The 15,028-nt window shown below is 44.2% G+C and overlaps 1 protein-coding gene across 3 annotated transcripts in view; it reads left to right on the top strand.

Annotated features, from left to right (window-relative positions):
* The first annotated feature begins 1,657 nt into the window (after positions 1-1,657).
* MIPEP (mitochondrial intermediate peptidase) overlaps positions 1,658-15,028 on the top strand; it is a 185,062-nt gene continuing 171,691 nt past the window's right edge. The window contains exons 1-4 of one of the 3 annotated variants that reach the window (XM_070240099.1): positions 1,658-1,972; positions 5,125-5,298; positions 8,665-8,753; positions 11,480-11,566. In XM_070240099.1, the coding sequence (XP_070096200.1) occupies positions 1,784-1,972; positions 5,125-5,298; positions 8,665-8,753; positions 11,480-11,566 (539 nt within the window). In that variant the 5' untranslated portion in view covers positions 1,658-1,783. The remainder of the gene's footprint in view (positions 1,973-5,124; positions 5,299-8,664; positions 8,754-11,479; positions 11,567-15,028) is intronic. The other 2 variants (XR_002800956.2, XM_023621392.2) reach the window with 2 other exon arrangements.

Raw genomic sequence — 15,028 nt, 5'->3', positions numbered from 1 at the left:
TCAGGTGCTCACACTCATGCACTTGACCCGAGAGGGAGCGCCTCCTTCCGTTTTGCACCCCAGGTCCTGCACTTGCCTTGCTGCCCTTCTGCTCAGCGACAGAGTGACTGATCATTTCATTTACTGAGCCAGAGTTCTTATCTTTTGGCTTCTTTGAATTGTAATAATGCAAGCTATTTTCCCCAGTGTAAAGTCTGGTTTTCTTTGAATAGAGGCAATGCCTGTGCTAACTCCCTTCTATTTAGGAACACAACTGTATAGGCTGAGATAGGAATAAAGGAAACAATGTAACTCATGCCCAGGACACAGGATAAGCTCTTATAATTTTTTTTTTTTTTTTTGCAGGGCAAATATAGATGAGATGTAAAACATGTTTTAAAGGACTTTAGAAAGAGACAGTTGCCCGGTGGTGGTGGGGGAGAGGTGTCCCATCTGCCGTTGGGGGTTCTTTTTCATTAGTTGTCTGTGCACCTGGACTGCAGTCTTTAAAAGTCTAACTCTGCCAGGCTCTCTAATTTAGCACAAGTCATCATCCCCTGAGGACGTTTTAAGGGTTAAATGCTTGCATTAAAAATGGTTAGGTGTCCTGGCATAAAAACCATTCTGGGCTAAAGAAAGGCTCTCAGGTTTGGAACTCTTTTTTAAAAAATATGATAAAATAAGCACTTTTGTCAAATATATTGATGAATTTTCTTTTTTACATGACACATTTGACATCTTTGTAAGGACCTGCTATACAAGCATTCGGTCAGCAATGTGGCGTGGCTGCCCTAAGAAGCAACTGGTTACAGAAAATGCGATATTAATCAACATGGAGTTAGAAATTCGGAGATTTTAAATAATTTTAAATCTCTGATTAAAAAATCAGTCGAAAATGAAATCACAACTTACCACATATACACAATGAAATATAGAATTTATAGTTAAGTTATAAAGAATTGTATAGGTACACAATGGTACATGTCTTAACTAAATTTTAATTGTTACTTATCATTATCATGTGGGCTTTTTCTCCCTACTAGGCTAAACTGAAAACAAACTCCATTTAAAGCTACATCGTTTGGCGGGGGAGGCGTGAGGTTAGCAGGTATCTATAGGCAGCACGACCACTCGGCCTTCGCGTCTGGTTCTCTGGAGCTTTCAAGACTCTCAGCACTGCTCGAACCCAACAAGCAACGCTGAAACGGGCATTAAGGACACGGCCTGCGGTTCGCCGTGGAATAAGGAGGTCCACTGAGCTCCTGTCCCGCCGCACCAGCCGCAGCTCCGGCATCGGGGCGGGCCGGCCCTGCTGCAGGGCGTTCCCGGGGCGCAGCGCCCCCGCCCCCCGGGTCCCGCAGCCGGAGCTCTGGGCGGGCACCGTGCATCTGACCTCGCCCATCTCCTGGAGGGCAGGCCGAGGGCGCCGGCCGCTCGGCGGGCCCGCCAGCCGCCTTCTCCGGAGCATCAGCGCCGCTCCGAGAGAGCTCGGCCCGCAAGGGGCGTCCGCCCGCCCGCCCGCGCGGTCAAGGGGCCGGCAAGGGCGAGCCTCGGTCGTTCCTGACTCCAGGCACACGGGGGCGCGACTCCGCAGTGGCGGCCGAGAAGGCGGCGGGGCGCCGCTCTTGCTCTCGGGGCGCCGACGTGCCCACGTCCTGAGGACCCGTAGCGCCGACCCGGAAGCGCGGGCGTCACGTGGCGCGGCGTGCGCCGCTGCCTTGGAAACGCGGCGAGCGTGCTCCCCGGCGGAGCGGCCGTGCGGGGCCGGGCCTCGTGCCGGGGGAAGGGGCTGCTCCGGACCGCGATGCTGTGCGCCCGAGGGCTGGGCGGCCTCCGCGCCCGGGCAGCGCCTCTGCGGCCGGGGCGAGCGGGCCTGGGCGGTCTCGGAGCCGGGATCCGGGCCCGGGGGGTCAGCACCAGCTGGTCCCCGGTGGGCGCCGCCTTCAATGTCAAGCCCCAGGGCCGCCGCCTGGACCTCTTCGGCGAGCGCCGGGTGAGCGGCGCGAGAGGGGGCACCCCCTGGCCCCCCGAGATCAGCTGGCCCTTCTCCACGTGGCTAGCGGGGATGCGGGCAAGGTCGTTTGGGTCTGGGAGGAGCCAGGCAGCGAACCCACTTGGTACAGTAGCGTGTCGTTTGCTGTCTTGGTGACCTTGATCTCTTTGAGGGGTTGTTTTAAAGCGGGCGAAGGGGCCTTTAGTGGTCCTGTCCCCAGAATGTAGGTCCCATGACCCGCTTCAGCGTGAGCCCCTTGCTCCACAGAACTTGAAGTAGTTCATCTTGGCGGTGGCAGTGGATTCCCCCTGCTGGTCCCGCCCTCTCCTCACGCTCAGCCCAATCCCCGCCGAAGTTCAGTTTTGCTCCAACCCTACACTTGTGCAATGTGAGGCCTCGCCCTGTGAGTTCACATGCGGTTTCAAGTGTCTTTTTCCAAGGACACACTTTCCTTCAGTCTTGTAATTAGTTCCATTGATGCCCGAAATCCCATTAATTTTTCCAGAGCTTTGGGCTTTGTTTTTGCTTTGTTTTCTTCTAAAACTCAGAGCTGTTGAGAGCAGTCTAATTTCCTATACAGTGCGATGGAGTTGATCACGGTGACTTCTTCCCCCAAGAAGTCACTCACTGAATTCCTTGGTTCCTGTTTATTGTTATATCCACACGCCCAGCATGGTGCCTGGCATTTAGTAATATTTATTGAATGACGGAATTAAAGGTGAAAGGAAGGCAAACTTGAAGGGGACTTACCTGCTGCCTGTTCTATTATGCATTTGTGAATTTTGTCCGCTTTAGGTTGTTGCTTTTATTTTTGCCTTTTTAATTTCTTCATTATTTCTGCCATTGTCTTTCTTATAAAGAGGAGTCTAGGATATGGTTACAGTTAGCCTAATGATGTGTTTTCTTATTTTATCCCTGTCATTACCATTTTGTGTTTTAAAATTGTTTTTGCATGAAATTTGCTACACCAACTTCCACACGGGTAAATAATGTTGGTATTAATGTAGTTGGTTTGAGGATGAGAAGAACACCCTGTAGGTACTGAGCAGAAAGACAGAGTAAGCTCGGTTTTGGGTGGATGAATTATAACTAATTTTAGCTTTATTAATTTTTCTTTTGTACATCATGATTTTATGTACCGATATCAGATTTTCCAATATGTGCATTGTTTTTTGACTAAAACAAAGAAAACTCCCCCCCAAAGGTTTATGTAGTTTTTTAGCATTACCTTAACTGGTAGCCTGAGGTTTAGAATTCCCAGGAGTCGTGTGGGGAGGTGTGCTGGGCAGTGAAAATTAACAGTGTACTTGAATCAAGTTAAATCACTGTAAAGATCAAATTTATTTTTGGTCCCCGTTCTACTGTTTCCCCAATTGTCTTTATTTTCTTCAACTTCTTAATATATTTTAAGAAGAATTTAACAGGGGCTGGCCCCGTGGCCAAGTGGTTAAGTTTGTGTGCTCCGCTTTCGTGGCCCAGGGTTTCGCCGGTTCAGATCCTGGGCACGGACATGGCACTGCTCAACAAGCCATGCTGATGGTGGTGTCCCACATGCTACAACTAGAAGGACCCACAACTGAAAATATACAACTATGTACTGGGGGGCTTTGCGGAGAAAAAGGAAAAAAATAAAAAAATCTTAAAAAAAAAGTAAACTTCTTGCATCCCTTCTTGCAGAAGCAGTAGGCCTTATCAGGCCTGAAAGTTTTACCTCTTGGTATTTCCCAAATCAACATGTTCAGCAACTACAAAGTTAATCTACAAAGTTAAGCATCCGGTCCATTGCTTTCTTTCATTCCTGAGTTCCTCAGCGTGTTAGGCACTGTTGGGCAGCTGGTTAGATGAAGTGCAGGGCTCCTACCTCTAGGAGCTCACCTTCTCAGAAGAGAAGACTTCCAAACAGATAAATTGCAGTACAGAAGTCTGGAAAGAGTGGGGGCTTTAGAGATAGATGGAGCAGGTTCAAGTTCTCTCTTTCCCGCAATTAATGACCTCAGATGTTTTATTTTTTTGGTGAGGAACATCAGGCCTGAACTAACATCTGTGCCAGTCTTCCTCCATTTTGCACATGGGACGCTGCCACACCATGGCCTGATGAGTGGTGTGTAGGCCCGTGCCTGGGATCCAAACCCATGAACCCCGGACTGCTGAAGCAGAGTGGACGAACTTCACCACTATGCCACCAGGCCGGCCCCTGGAACATTTTTTTTAACATCTTCAAGAGTGTTTCCTCACTTGTAAAAGGAGAGTGATCATTCCTTTTCTAGGATTGTGTAATTTAAACGAGAGAGCCTGTCTAAAGTATATAGTACGCTGATTCGTGTGCAGTAGGTGCAAGATAAATGTTTGGGGGTTTTCTTCCTTTCTGAGTGCAATAACAAGTGTGATTGAACTGGTACAAGAAGAAGGTTATTCTCAACAGAGTAGTGATTTTTGTCTTTATCAAGATATTCAAATGCTTTTGGAAAGTATAAAATTTGCTGCCAGTTTCAGCCTGTGACTTGGTTCAACATATTTTTTAAATCTTTCTAGAATATCTGTGTGCTCAATAATCAACTCATCCTCCCTGTTTTATAATTGTGGGATAATTGGTACTGTGTACTGGACCTGACTTGATACCCCTCAGTGTCCTAAGGACTTCACACACGCTTTCTAACCTAGTACCTGTGCCCATGCTGTGAGGTACATATGGCCGTCCCCATTGTGCCTGATGAAAAATTAGGCCTAGGAGGGGAGAGGACTCGGCCAAGCTTCCACAGCTAATAAGGATTACAGCTAACATCTGTTAAAGGCTTTTGGGTACCAGGCACTGTTAAAATGGTTTTTTAACACGTGTTATCTCATTTAAACCTTGTAACCACTTTATGAGTTAGATTCTGTACTAGTCACACAGCTGGATTTTGAACCTGTGTCGTTCTATTTCTGTTTATTATAAACTAATTAAAAATTGAAGAAAAATTACGTTTTTAAAACATTTTTAGTCTAATTTATGTGGAATTTTGTAGGGAATGTCAAAGTGTTATCTGTGATCGCAGGTGGTGTAATTATATGATATACCAATGAGAACCAAGATTTCCTTTATGAAAAAAGTATACTTACTACCAAAAAATCATATTTTTAGTTACAAATTGGAACTATTCTTTGAATTTCAGGGTCTTTTTGGAGTTCCCGAGCTCAGTTCCCCAGAAGGATTTCGTATTGCCCAAGAAAATGCCTTGAGAAAGACGGACTTGCTCGTGGAGCGTGCGCGCTGCACGCCCCCCGGGCCGCAGACCGTGCTCATCTTTGACGAGCTCTCCGACTCCTTGTGCCGGGTGGCTGACTTGGTAAGACGCTTGCTGTAAGACTTGAAGCTGTCTCTCTCCTTCAGACTATTGCAATGTACACTGAGTTGGTTAGGTTTAATATTAGACTGTAAAGTCTTAAAAACGTGAACTATTTGAGAGCTGTTGGGTGTAATTTGTTATAGTGCAGTATGTCATTAGAAATGGAAAAAACGTAAAGGACAAGGTTATATTTAGAACTTGTACTTTAATATGTACATTTAATAAAATATACATGTAATATATAATAAAAGAATGATTGCTTGTATGGCAAAGATTCTTTATTTGACAAGGATTCTTCTTTTATGAAAACTTCTACCAAAATTCTAATAGATCATTTATCTGTAATTTTACAATAAAATTAATCTTATGAAAAACTGGTTTTTCTAAACCTTTTCAGGAATGTCTTTTCTAATTAAAAATAAGGTTTTGACATCAAACTAATTGTATTAAAGGCTTCCTTTTCTCCCCATTTTAAAGTTGCAATAGAAGTGCACCTGGGTCTCTTCACCGACTGAGAAACCCACATCTCGATTAGTTGCATCATGAAGGCGATTTTAGTGGTGCGCATAGTCCAAGATTGCAATCGCTTGTGAGCCTGTCTACTGGGTATTGGGCTAATATAGCTTTTTTTCCTAGATTCATTCAATATTGAGGCCCCACCATGTGCCGGGCACTGTTCTAGCCACTGGGAATGCAGTCTTGAATAAGACACAGTCTCTGACTTCATGGCGCTGTTGACGTTTTTTAGATCTTACCGGGCCCAGGTCCCTGGTAAGAGCCTTACCTGGAGTAAGTGATTTAACTTTTTCAGCATGTCTCCACTTTCAGACGAGGAAAGAAAGGCACTAAGAGGTGAAGTGGCGTGCCCAAGGTCACCTAGCCAGTAAGTGGTGGAGCTGGGCTTTGAGTCCAGGCAGTGTGGCTGCAGAACTCATGCTCTTACCTGCTCTTCTGTACCCTTGCAGGGGCTGGCTGGCTGCTCTGGTCAGATGAGCAGGTCTTCTTTGCCTCGAGAGGGTGGCAAGTTGGTTAGCCTCCCCATCTTTTAAAAAAGAGTTTATTTTTAAAATTATCATACAGTAAAATTTACTTCTTTTAGAGGGTGGTATGGTTCTATGAATTTTAACTCATATACTCATGTAGCCCCCACCACAGTCAGGGTGCATAACTGTTCCATCACCCCAAACAAGTTCTCCTTACAGCCACACTCACCCCTCACCTCTTACCTCTGGCACCTTACCCCTCTGTTCTCCATCCCTGTAGTTTGTCTTTTCTAAAATGTCAGAGAAATGAAATCATATTTACCTTTTGAGACTGACTTCCTTTTACCCAGCCATAACACCTCCACATCTTTGCTTTTTCCTTTTTTCAGGAAGTTTCCTTCCTCCTGTGCATGTGAATTGGGGAGTAATACCTTTCAGATCATCTTCCAGTCGCTATAAGCTTCTCAGTTTTAAGGAAATTGAGAAAGTGTCTTATCTTAAAAGTTTGTTCCCAGGAGTGAAGTGAGATGTGTTTTGGGCTCCTTGGAGTCAGTTCTCGGTTTTTTGGGTCTTGATTCTGTCCCTCCAGTAGGTGGGTAGCAGATGCTTTGAATGATGGAGGAGATACGGGAGACGTACTGCCACAAAGGAGGTCTCACACCTTCTCCACTTAATTGTGTCGCTGAAATCTGAAAAGGAAAGTGTTTGTCAGTGAGTTTCATTTATGTGTGATCCAGTGTTGGCTTTTTCAGTGAAAAACCGCAGACCTCACTGTCTGTTGTCTTAGCCTTCATCTTAATTAAGCAGTATTTTAGGATATTTTCCACGTTTTGCTTTTGCTCTTCACTAAAAGATTTTAACTTCTCTGCCCCACAGCCTGTCCTATTTTTGAAGTTTTTCATATTTATGAAGTATAATAATATCATTAAAAAATTATAATGTGATTTATGTAGGTAAGTCTTTGGATAAAAAAATCCAAAGAACCTTCTTCCTTTTTCAACTTTTAAGATTTTATTTGCCAGTATGATCAATACTATTATAAAGCATTGGTTTTATAAACTGTATTTCCCACCAAGTGGTCATTTTGTCTTTTCCTTTTTTTAAAGATTGGCACCTGAGCTAACAACTATTGCCAAACTTTTTTTTTCTTTTCTGCTTTTTTCTCCCCAAATCCCCCCAGTACATAGTTTGTATATTTTAGTCGTGGGTCCTTCTAGTTGTGGCGTGTGGGACACCAACTCAGCGTGGCCTGATGAGCGGTGCCATGTCCGCGCCCAGGATCCAAACCAGCGAAACCCTGGGACGCTGAAGCAGAGTGGGCAAGCTCAACCACTTGGCCACAGGCCGGCCCTGGTTTTTTAATACAGTTGCTGTGTAACAGTATTGTTTTCCTCATCACTATGACAAATGAGTTTTAAAATGTAGGCTGGGGTTTTGAATTTACTATTGTACTTCCTATAATATGTAGATTAATAATTTATAGAATTTGTTGTAATTTCCTATAGCTCATTTTCAGGTGCTTTAGTACTAATGGTATTTTATTGTTGCATCACATATTGTATCACACTATGGATTTAAATGTTTTTACATTAAAAACTATTTGATAATAAAATTAGGAAATTTTACCTTGGGTGGTTTTATTTCATGTTGCAGTCACATATGTTGTCTTCTTAGAGAATGAAGAAAATACATAGTATTTTCTAGTTTCCCTGCCTTTTTCTTTTGCAATTTGCTTCAATTAACATGAAAACTAAAATCTAGTTTTACATGATTTAATTTTTTTTAAAAAAGAATTCTGGCTCAGTTCAATTCTAAGGCTGGTGTAGCGGTGGTACCTGGGTGCCGTCTAGGCTGGGACTGGGAATCCATGTTTACTCAAAGAGCTGCAGAGAGAACGTGCCGTTGTTTTCTGCAGGAGGGCTAGAATGTAGTTAAATTAGTCTTGCAACTATAATATGTGTCTATTTTTAAAAAAGGAAAAGCCTCTAGGAGTTCTCTGGAGCCAGGCTAACGTGAGAACCATGTTGCGAGCACTTTTAAGATAGAATGTTTTAGAATATTTGAAGCAAGAGCCTGCTTTTTAAAAGAACTACAGAATTAGGAAGAATTCATTTGGTGTTGCTATTTGAAGGAGAAAAACTTTTCTAAAGGTTAGTGAAAGTGTTTTCTCTGGAATGAAACAAACGTGGTTCCAAGGATTAACAGAATTAATAAGTGTTCAGAAAGAAGCGCTTTGCCCTGCTAGTGTAGGAAAATGTCAGTAATGGAAACGCATCGGTCAAGCCAGATGGCACATTTTAAAACACAGGTTTTTATTTTTGCCCTCAGATCCTGGAAGAAAGCTTTCCATCAAATTCCCTCTTGGTTTTGTCTTTCCTCTTAGGCTGATTTTGTGAAAATTGCTCATCCTGAGCCAGCATTCAGAGAGGCAGCGGAAGAAGCTTGTAGAAGCATTGGCACCGTGGTGGAGAAGTATGTTTCGTTCCCCCTTCGTTACGGCGTTGGGTGACACGTTTCCTGCGTTTGTGCTCTAGGAAGTGTGTCTGGAGGCTTGTCCTGTCCCGCCCCGCAGGCGGGGGCCCCGTGTGTGCTGCAGCCACTGCTACCCAGGCTGGGGGGTGGGTTGGCGAGGCCAGGGCGGCCACCGCGCGCTGCTTCCTGCACTTGCAGTATGACTGGGCTAGCTGTTTATCTATTCTGTCGCGTAGTTTCCTTGTCTGTAAGTGGAATAATAAGATGATTTGCCTCTTAGAATTGTTTTCAGGAAAATGAAATAATAAATATTGAGTGCTGATAATGGTGTCAGGTGTATAGCAGACATCCAGTATCCTTGTCATCATGGTTATTGCTTACAAGAACTAAGGGTGTCTTGCTTGGTGTCTCAGTGGCAAGTTGGAGACTCCAGCTGATCGTGTGATTAAATTGCAGTTGCACTGACAGCTGTGGGCCAAGGGCAAGAAGCCAGCGTCTGTACACAGGGGTCTTGCAGCCCTGTGGATTGGGATGGGGGGTCTAGGGAGATCATAAAACTATCCGAGAGGGCAGAGACTGTGATGAAGTGAGTTATGTTAAAGTGATTTTGAGTGAATTTAAATATTTAAAGCCATTTATGAGAGCTCCAACGCGCCTGTTAATAACTTGGACAGCGCTGCGTTCAAAGCGCTTGGGTGGGTCACGCTGCGTGTATCCAGAGCAGGTGAGAGTGCCGGGCCTGGCGGGTGGGCTTCGGGTCTGGTGGGATGGCTGGAGGCCGAAGCTCGCAAACCGGTGGTTGGAGGAGGAGGGCGTGGCTTCTCTAGTCCGACAAGGCTTCCCGGAGGACCTGATGCTTCAGGCTGTGCTGCTTGTACCCCACTGAGCACCGTTTGCTCTTTTGGGGACCATGCATGTGGTTTTTCTTATCGCCATTGAAAAATCACCTCGTCGAAGAGGATAAACTGGTCCCTGCACAGTCTGGATGCGGGGCATGATGATGGGCTGAGACTGGGAGACTCCTTGGGAGAAACAGCGTTGCCTGGGGAGAGCTCGCCCCAGGAACTGACTCAGAGCTGCAGGGTCACCTGCCTGAGGCGCCCTGAAGGCTGTGTCGTGCCCGCATTTAGATATGCTTCTGGTCTAAAGGACATGGGCTCTTAATTTTGTGGGAAGACAATGGGAAACCATAATTGGCAATGAAGTGTTGTCAAGAGTGTCTGTGCAAGGTCCTCGCTTCACTGGAGAGCACTTCAGTCTTCTGTTCTTCATGGCACTCTGCTGCTGCTGCCCTGAGGCCTGCCTGGGACAGGAAGGTCGGCTCAGGAAGCCGCTGGCAGGGCGTCACTGGAGCTGTGCTCTCGGTTCTCACGAAGCCCTGTGACTCATTTTCTCCTTTAGTCACACTGAGCCATATATTCACTGCTTCAGGTGATCTTTTAGGTGCATGTGTAGAATTGATTTATTTTCCAGTAGTGGAAAAATAGCCTAAAATTAGATGTGTTTGTTTAGAATTAATGCTGAATATAGACTTAAAGTATAGACATTATCTTGGGGTCTTAGAACATAGAACAATGTGAGAGATTTGCTCAGACTTCTGAAGAGGATGCAGTGTAGGCGTCCTCGTGGAGTAGCTCCTGGTGTGAGCAGGCCCGGAGGAGGAAGCGCCCACAGTGACTTTGCTGCCCTTCCTGTTGAGAGTTTTTTGGTTGGTGGTGACCGCCTCAGTTCCCTTGGTGTTTGGGGTGGCCCATGAGAACCACGGCAACAGAAATCCTTCGCCTTCTATGAAACTGCAGGTTATTGACTGTGAGCTGACCAGGGAACCAGACCATCCTTGAGTCCCTGAGTGGGAATTGGTGAATGGTTCTTACAACCGCGCCCTTCCCTGAGGATGCGCCAGACGGGGCTCAGATTGCATCTAGAAGCAGCTCACTGCTTAGCCCTGGGAGCGCCAGAGCTTTTGGCATCCAGAGAAGAAGGACTGAGGGCCCGAAGCGGTGCCCCGAGTTAGGCTGAGAGCAGTACTCAGGTTGGGGGCCTGGGGCAGGCTGGTACGGCCACCTAACAGCAGCTCCGTCCATTCAGGTGGGGAGTGCGCACTGTATACACATCATCTTGTTTGACCCTTGGACGACCTGAGGTCTGACAAGCTGAAGGAGTTCTGTAACTTGCCCGAGGTCACAGGAGGAGTAGGGCTGGTGGCGCAGCCTGGGGCGTGGCTCCAAAGCCTGTGTCCCTGAGCTCTCCTCACAGTGTGGGCCTGCGCTCACCCGGATGATCAGAGGTAGCCCCGGGTCTAGGGTACATACTCCATTCAGGACTACAGTCTCCACGTTTGTTTATCCTCCCTCCCGTTCTCATGCCTCTCCTTTATTAAAAAATAATGGCCTTTAGCATGTTGCTGGTGGGGAGTGGTTCGCAGTGGCAGTGGGGTCAAATCATGAGTTATGTTCCTCCCCTCCCCTCCCCTCTTTCCTGTCTGCTCTTCTGGCCCCAGCTGCAGACTCTTGCTTTAAATGTATCCTTTTACCCTTCGGAACAGTTAGTACCTTGACGCTTTGCCTAGCCGACTGCTGTCCCTATGCTAAGTAGGGTTATGCGAGTCCTAGTCCCAGTGGCCTCTGGACCTGTGTATGTCAGAATTTGACATCATTCTCTTGATGTAAAGTTAAAAAGAAAGTATTAGAAAATCATTTAATTTTTATCATTTGTAATTTTTCTAGGTTGAACACAAATGTGGAATTGTATCAAAGTTTGCAAAAATTACTAGCTGATGAAAAGCTCATGGATTCGCTTGATCCAGAAACCAGGTACTCAATTGTTTCATTCCTTGTGATTGTGACAGTAGAGTGCGAACAGGAGACCATGCCCACCCCCCAGCCCGCGTTTCCGCCCTTGCAGCCTTCAAATGGTAGCTTCTCCATGATATTTGTACCAGGTCACACTCCTTCCTCTTATCCTGCTTGCTTTTTCTTCTTGGTCCTGATCCCTTCCAGCATTGTCTGACCTGTTTGTTAATTTGTTTATCATCTCCCCACCTCGCTAGACGGGAAGCTCCTTGAGGGCAGGGACTTGGTCTGTTTTATTCACTGCTGCATGCTCAGCGCCTACAACAGTTCAAGGCCTGTGGTAGGTGCTTCACCAAGGAATGAAGTCCTATAAACAGTTGGTATTTACACTTAGCTTCATGCTTAAAATTCCATGATTATACCACCAGAAGATGTAAGCAAATTGGTTGTATTTACTGGGTGGATGTCAAGATCCTTGAAGTGATTTGCTTTGGTTCATTAGATGACATTTATTAATCTGAATTGAAAAGGCCTAATTCCTAAGTCAATACGCAGAAAATATTTGATGTAGGATTTTGGATATCATATTTCTTTGCTCAAATTATTTATTTATTTATTTTTATTTTTTCGGTGAGGAAGAGCTAACATCTGTGCCAGTCTTCCTCTGTTTTGTATAAGGGGTGCTGCCACAGCATGGGTTGATGAGCAGTGCGTTGGTTCACGCTGGATCTGAACCCATGAACCCCGGGTTGCTGAAGCAGAGTGTGCAAACTGCACCACCATGCCTCCAGCCAGCCCCTGCTCAAATTTATTTATTTATAAAATAAGTATAGTAGGATTTGTCATTAACTTGACTGTGTATTATTTGTCTCGTAGCACAGAGATTAATACTTTTTTAACCTGTCTGTACTTGTTTATCTACTTTTATTTATGGGATACTCACTTCCTTTAGCTCCTTGATTCTGCCTCCTCCTGCTTTCTTCTCTCCTTTCTGTCTCCATTTGTGGCTTTGACCCATGTGAAGCTCTATGCTGCAGGGATGGGTGGACGGTGGGTCAGCTGTGTTAATCTGGTAAACGGGTTCCATGCTATCTGAATAGCACAGTGAGGCTGTTTTTGAGGGATGATTTCCACGTGACTGCCTGATGTGCAGATATTGGTTCGGTCTTATTTCACTTCATTGATCCTGGCACTTAGGACACTAGTAAAGCTAGCTGTACCATCAGAATAGTTCACCTTTATTATAATTTTAGGCCTGAGCTTTATATTGCCTTCATTAGCAAAACAAGTAAAAGTTGAATGCCTGCCAAAATTGTGCCAGATTTGTACTCAGCTAGTTCTGACTTTGACTAGCAACAACAGGTTATTCATAATCTGACTTTACTAAAAGTTGACTTTTCCATATTTAATGTGTAAAAATTGTAGTGGACTAGCAGACCATTTAAGTATAGGGGACTTGTGCTAATAGAATACATACCACATTTCTAGATGTTCCCAAAAATCCCAATGGGATTTTTAAAATAGTAAAATGATAAATATACTGGGAAAAATAAGATAGAGTATCAGTATTCTATTTTTTTTTTTGAGGAAGATTAGCCCTGAGCTAACTACTGCCAATCCTCCTCTTTTTGCTGAGGAAGACTGGCCCTGAGCTAACATCCGTGCCCATCTTCCTCTACTTTATATGTGGGATTCCTACCACAGCATGGCGTGGCAAGCGGTGCCATGTCCGCACCCAGGATTTGAACTGGCAAACCCCTGGCCACCGAGAAGCGGAATGTGTGCACTTAACCACTGCACCACCGGGCCAGCCCCGAGTATGAGTATTCTAGAAAGGAAAGGTAACTTGGAAGTGAGAGGAAACAAGAATGTGAAAGTAACGATGATTGAAATTTCATGGCACTTGTACACCATCAAGAATGTTGGCTAGAATCCAGAAAGAACCTTGCACATGGTAGCGCGTAAGACAATGGCTAGAACAAAGAATATAGGGTTAATGAATTACCTTGTCAAGACAAGTTAATGTAGAGAAAAAATCATGTAAATTGAGTAGATAATCATTTTATTCTTAGATGCATTCTTTGCAATGCTAGTTCTATGAACTATTCAAAAGTATTCTGAGAAAGATCCCATTGGTCAGTAAGTTTGGAAGTCTGACATATTAAGTATTTTTCTCCTTTGAGAATTTTAGTATATTAGAGTCTCTGAGAATCCCAGGCATAAAGAAACCTGTTTTACGTGGTGTTTTTGAAAACCATCAAGAGCTTTCTTGTATGCAAAGAGCAAACACATTCTTCAGAAAATATAATGAGGGCCGGCCCGGTGGCGTAGTGGTTAAGTGCACACGTTCCGCTTCGGCGGCCCAGGGTTTGCAGGTTTGGATCCCGGGTGCGAACATGGCACCGCTTGGCACACCATGCTGTGGTAGGCATCCCACATATAAAGTAGAGGAAGATGGGCATGGATGTTAGCTCAGGGCCAGTCTTCCTCAGCAAAAAGAGGAGGATTGGCAGCAAATGTTAGCTCAGGGCTAATCTTTCTCAAAAAAAAAAAAAAAGAAAAAAAGAAAGAAAATATAATGAAAGGAAAGTCCCAGTCGCAAGAGCAACAGAGCTGTAATATACGTTGGAATAAACTCAGCAAGGCAAAGACTGTGGAACCTCAGGATGCACACACACACACCTGGGACGCATGAAAGATGATGATATTTAAATAGAGAAACATGCTGTATCCTTAGATAAGAAAGAAGAAAGCTCAATAGTGTTCTGTACTGGTCTGTAAATTTAATGTTATCAGTCTATATCTAAAGATATTTTTCTTACTTAAAATGATTTTGAAGTCATAGACAATAAATATGCCAAAGTAGGCAGGAAAAATCTGGGAAGAAAAGTCCTGAAGAGGGACTTGTACTAGATAGACATACTATAAAAATATTGTATTTACAGGTGCATTATAGTTATAGTAGTCAATTAGATCAATGAAAGAATAGAGAAATTTCAGACACAGACACAAATATATATGACTGTGTTTAGTATGTGGTGGAAGTGTCATATCAATAAGCAAAGTCTTGGTTTTCAATAAAAAATGTTAGGCCAGTGGACAGCTATTTTGGGAAAAAAGTAGATTGATTAAAGCTTTAAATATTTTTAAAAAAGAAATTATAAAAGTGCTAATAATCTTGGAATTTGGAAGGTCTTTCTTAGCATAACATTAAAGTCACACCACAAAAGAAAAGATTGATTTGATTATATAAAAACTGCAAACTTTGGTATGCCAAAACCTTTCCACGGTCAAAGTCAGAATACACAAATGGGACAAATGTTACTTACATGATAAAGGATTAATACATTTATTGTGTTAAGAGGCCTTGCAAATTACTAAAAAGAGAAAAAAAGTGAATCTTTATAGAAAAATGGGTAAAGGATTCTCTTGTGAAATTCTCATTTCACAAAGTATGGAATGGCAACAGATGGCCATTAAGCT

The sequence above is a fragment of the Equus caballus genome, chromosome 17 (genome assembly GCF_041296265.1).
Source record: "Equus caballus isolate H_3958 breed thoroughbred chromosome 17, TB-T2T, whole genome shotgun sequence".
Classification (NCBI taxonomy): Eukaryota; Metazoa; Chordata; class Mammalia; order Perissodactyla; family Equidae; genus Equus; species Equus caballus.
This window is presented reverse-complemented; position numbering and strand designations above follow the sequence as displayed.